This window comes from Oryzias melastigma, linkage group LG15, assembly GCF_002922805.2.
Source record: "Oryzias melastigma strain HK-1 linkage group LG15, ASM292280v2, whole genome shotgun sequence".
NCBI lineage: Eukaryota > Metazoa > Chordata > Actinopteri > Beloniformes > Adrianichthyidae > Oryzias > Oryzias melastigma.
In genome coordinates this window covers 19,410,302-19,414,506 of record NC_050526.1, presented here as the reverse complement: position 1 = coordinate 19,414,506, position 4,205 = coordinate 19,410,302, and the positions used below count along the sequence as shown (strand labels likewise).

At 43.4% G+C, this 4,205-nt stretch overlaps 1 protein-coding gene across 1 annotated transcript in view; it reads right to left on the bottom strand.

Moving 5' to 3' along the window:
* The window catches only part of prkg1b (protein kinase cGMP-dependent 1b), a 108,049-nt gene extending 105,033 nt beyond the window's left edge, over window positions 1-3,016 (bottom strand). The window contains exon 1 of the mRNA XM_024297554.2: window positions 1,369-3,016. Coding sequence (XP_024153322.1) covers window positions 1,369-1,625 — 257 coding nt within the window. The 5' untranslated portion in view covers window positions 1,626-3,016. The remainder of the gene's footprint in view (window positions 1-1,368) is intronic.
* Between the last annotated feature and the right edge of the window lie 1,189 nt (window positions 3,017-4,205).

The window sequence follows — 4,205 nt, the reverse complement described above, 5'->3', positions numbered from 1 at the left end:
TGTGGCCAGATTCTCTTGAAACAAAGGGATGATGGGATATGAGCAGAGGCTTACTCTATGCCAACAGAATTTCTGACAACTACTCCTGCTTTACAGAAACAACAGGATTTTTTTTATTATTATTATTTTGATTTGAAAACACCTCAGAAGATGATTGGAGCGGGACTTTAAACAACAAACAGGATAATAATCAAAGTCAAGATGTGAGAAGAAGTTTGTGAAAAGTCCTCAAAGTGTCATTGCAAGCATGTGTGTACATGTTTATATGCCTTGTTGGACAATTTCTGATACGATTGTTGAAAAAAGAACCAAAGAGTCCCCAAAACCTCTCATAATTACAAGTTTTAAGACAAGAACTACCAGGATGAAACTTAGAGCAGCACCAAAAGAATATTTGTGTTTTTTTACACCACCACCTCCTGACTTCGGTAGGATAATTTTTAGGAGTATCAAATTAGTTTTAAGGTGAAGGCTTTATTAATCACGGTGGACTGAGGAATGCATTGTTTCTGGAAAGACCAACATGCATATGCGTGGGAGTGTACTTGTCTTTGTTACCTCGTTTTGACCTTTTTTGGTGGGGGGGGGGGATCTCTCAAAAGTTCTTAACAGTTCCTGATGTTGACACATGTACTTTTTTTGAGTCAAGACTAAATTTAGGGCAAAACAAGTGAATGAAAGTGAGGTTGGAATGCAGGAATGTAGTGGGAGAGGGGTGATATATTTATCAAAACACACCAAAAAAGAAAGAAATTAAATAAAAAACTATAATACTAAACTTTTTACCAGAAAAATGTTAATATTTTTTTTTAAAAGGAGCAACTTCAGCTTCAGCCCTGCTGAAACTCCAAATGAGATGCTGTGAGCTCAAAGAAAAGGTGATGAAAGAAGCATATGGTCAAACAAAGCCTTTTCTAATGGAGTATTAAATATCCCTAGACATGCACTTTGGGTCCTCTGCATCCAGCTACTAAAAGCCAATAATGCATAGCACTTCCTCCAGCCTGCGTCCTGTGGGACTGTCATGATGGATCTGATCAATTAGGAGCTCTTTCTGGAGCTTGTCTTGGAGCTGCGTCATCGCCCTCAAGAATGGAAGTGCTGGTCCATTCATGGCAAAGCTCTCAGATTCCCGCTTATGAGAAGAAAAAAAAACAGATTTTCAAAGGAAAAGGGGACAAAAAGAGCAGCGTGGCTGTGTTTGTGGGTGACAGAGCGTAAAGCGATTTTATCAATACACCCATTTCCACACTCAAACATACTCCTAATAGCCCGGCATTGATTGGGAGCTTTCATGGAAACACATTTTCCTTTGACCACAGAGAAGAAACATGAAATACAAAGACAGCAATGCTGAAAGTGTCCTACCAGTCAGATTTGGGATATTTCCGAAACGTCTGTCTTGCCAGGTCCTGGTGCGTCTGCGGTTCCGCCGAGATGCCCTGCGCCCTGCGGGTCCGGGGTCCAATAAGTTGCGCGCTGGGCAGAACAGACTGACATTTGTGCAGTTTTCTCTTTAATTCTTGAATCTCATCTTCTCGGTCCGCGAGCCTCCTCTCCAGGTCCCGTATCCTCTCCTCCTTCAGCAGTAAAATCTTGGTAAAGTCCTCCTCCAGGTCGCTCATGTTGAAAATTTTGGCGTTAAACTTTGCGAATCTGCGCAGAGAACTCCAGCTGGATGTTTTATTCTTTTTATTTTGGGGGGGGAAGCACAAATCCGGAGCTGGAGACGCGCGATGATGCTCCAACAGTCAGTCCCCCCCTCTCCTTTTCACTGCGCACAAGTGTGCGTTCAGGAGAACCGTGCGTTTGGAGCCGATGGAGCCGCGCCAACGCCACGATCCGCCAAGTCTCCGGGGAGCCGCTGACGATCCTTCATTGAGAAACCAATTGCAGCCGCGCGTCCTCCCGGTGGGGCGAAGGCAGACCGTCCAACTTGGCACTGAAAATCCCACACAACTCCTGGGGTCCTCCGCCGCCGCCTCTCGCAGTGCAGACACGCCACAGAGGAAGCCCGCTGCTGCCGTCGCCGCCTCCGCCGCTCCTGCTGCTGCCGACGAATATTTATTCACCATTTAAGTGCGCATCCCAAGCGCACACATAACCTCTTTGACCCAAACTATTACCAAAAAAAAAAAAAAAAATCAATTGTTCCCCACTCCCGTGGCGTCATGGGACAGATGCCTTTATCTTCTGTTGTGGAGCAAACATTAGTGAGGTGAAAGTAATTCCCCTCTGAAGCCCTCATAGTTCCTTACAGTTTAGCTTCATTGGTCCCTATGGTAGCAGCTCAGTGAAAAAGTTCAAATTCACCCTTTTTTTTAAAATATAAACTTCACAACGAAAAATATACTGATGACAGACTTAAATAAACCCCAAATCATGGTGTGTAACTTCAGTTTCCTGCACCTTAAAGAGTGTGAACTCTCAGCTTCTTTGCACCATTTCTCCAAGTGAATTAATGCATGAAAAAGGGGGAAAAGCATGAGCTCATGGGCGCTAGATGGATGTTTCATTAGGAGATAAAAATAGAGCGAACAGATCACTTGCTATACATCTCATTCTTTTTCCGGTCGTCCTGTAATTCCATCCTGTTTTAAAGTCCCACTCCAATTAAAATGATGTTTTTTAACACGTTCTTGTATCATATTTCTCCTTATGGGGTCACAGGGTTGTCAGAGCCTAACCCATCTACCATTGGATGAAGGACGGGTGTAACATCTGTCAGAGGGCCACAATCACACACCCATATTCACAGCTAGGGATGATTTAGAGTCACAAATTCATCTATGAAGCATGGTTTTGGGAGCATGCATGGGTAGAACATGTAAAGAGTTCCTGTTGTGTTGGGACTTGAACCGGCATTGTCAATGCTGTGAGGCTAATCACTGTGGCACCACGCAGCCCAATAGATGACATACACCACATGTGTCAAAGTCAAGGCCTAGGGGCCGGATCATTTAATATCATTATTTATGTATGACTTAGGTGGACTTCTAGCTTTCTTCATTAAAAACAGTATTTTATGTCACAAGGGTGTCATCTTCCTCTTCCTCACTCATGGTACAGAAAAAATAAACACAACAGGGTAAAGTAACTACCAGTAAGAGTCAGGCCATTTGTGTCTGTGACCATCACTACAATTTAGTTTTTTTAACATGTTCAATAAATGTTTGTCCCGTTTGGCCCGCGACCTAATGTGTGTTTTGGATTTTGGCCCCACGACAAATCCTGACATATACAAAAGAATTAAAGATTGAAACTGCATTTCTGAGGATTTCTTTACTCAAATTGTGATGAAAACCAGCAATTTGAAAAAGCTTGGGTTTGTGACGAATGGAAGGGCCAAAGGCCAAATCGAAATTCTTCCCCTCCCCCTACTGCTTCTCCCTACCCCTACATTTAGCCCTTCAAACGGAGAGTTATGGAGAAATAGGCTATGTCTGAATTCCCACCCTAACCCCTAACTACTAAAAAACTATATAGGCAGGACTATATAGTGCCCTGGATTTTAAAAGCAATTCGCAGACGATGCTCACTACTTTACTTTGGCTTTGCTAAACGCCGGATATGACGTCAACGATTTCACAAAGTGAAAATCGAATCAAAACAAACATTTTACGACGTCTATTTCTGACTCCACTGTGTTCTGAGAATGTAAATGTCGATAGTTTAGTAAAAGATTGCAGATTTGGACAGCACTAGAAAATGGCGTACGCACTATATAGTAAGTGGGCGGGAATTCGGACATAGCCATAGGCCCAATCCAAACCCCTCCCTTCTCCCTTCCCTTTAGCCCTTCTCCTTCATTTATCCCTCCAAACGGAGGGTGATGAAAAAATAGTGTCTAGTGATTCGGACGTGACTTTTGTTCAATGACATCATCAATAATCATCGGTCCGTTAGCATTAGCGCAGAGCTTCCATAGTCACTCCCAGTTGATGATGTCATCAACAGTCGCCGGTCAGCTACATTAGCAAAGTGTTGCTAGCACTCGGAAATACATAACGAAAGTTAGCCCTTCAAAAGCGATGTCGGACACTCCCACCACTCTAAATACCCACAATTCTGGGAGTAGGGGAAGAATTCAGATTCGGCCAAAGTCTCACTTCTCTGCTCCAATTCTGATGCAGACAGATAGATCTGTTAACGTCTTCATTTTCCTCGTCTGAGCTGCCATCTGGCTTTAAACTGTACAGCTGGAT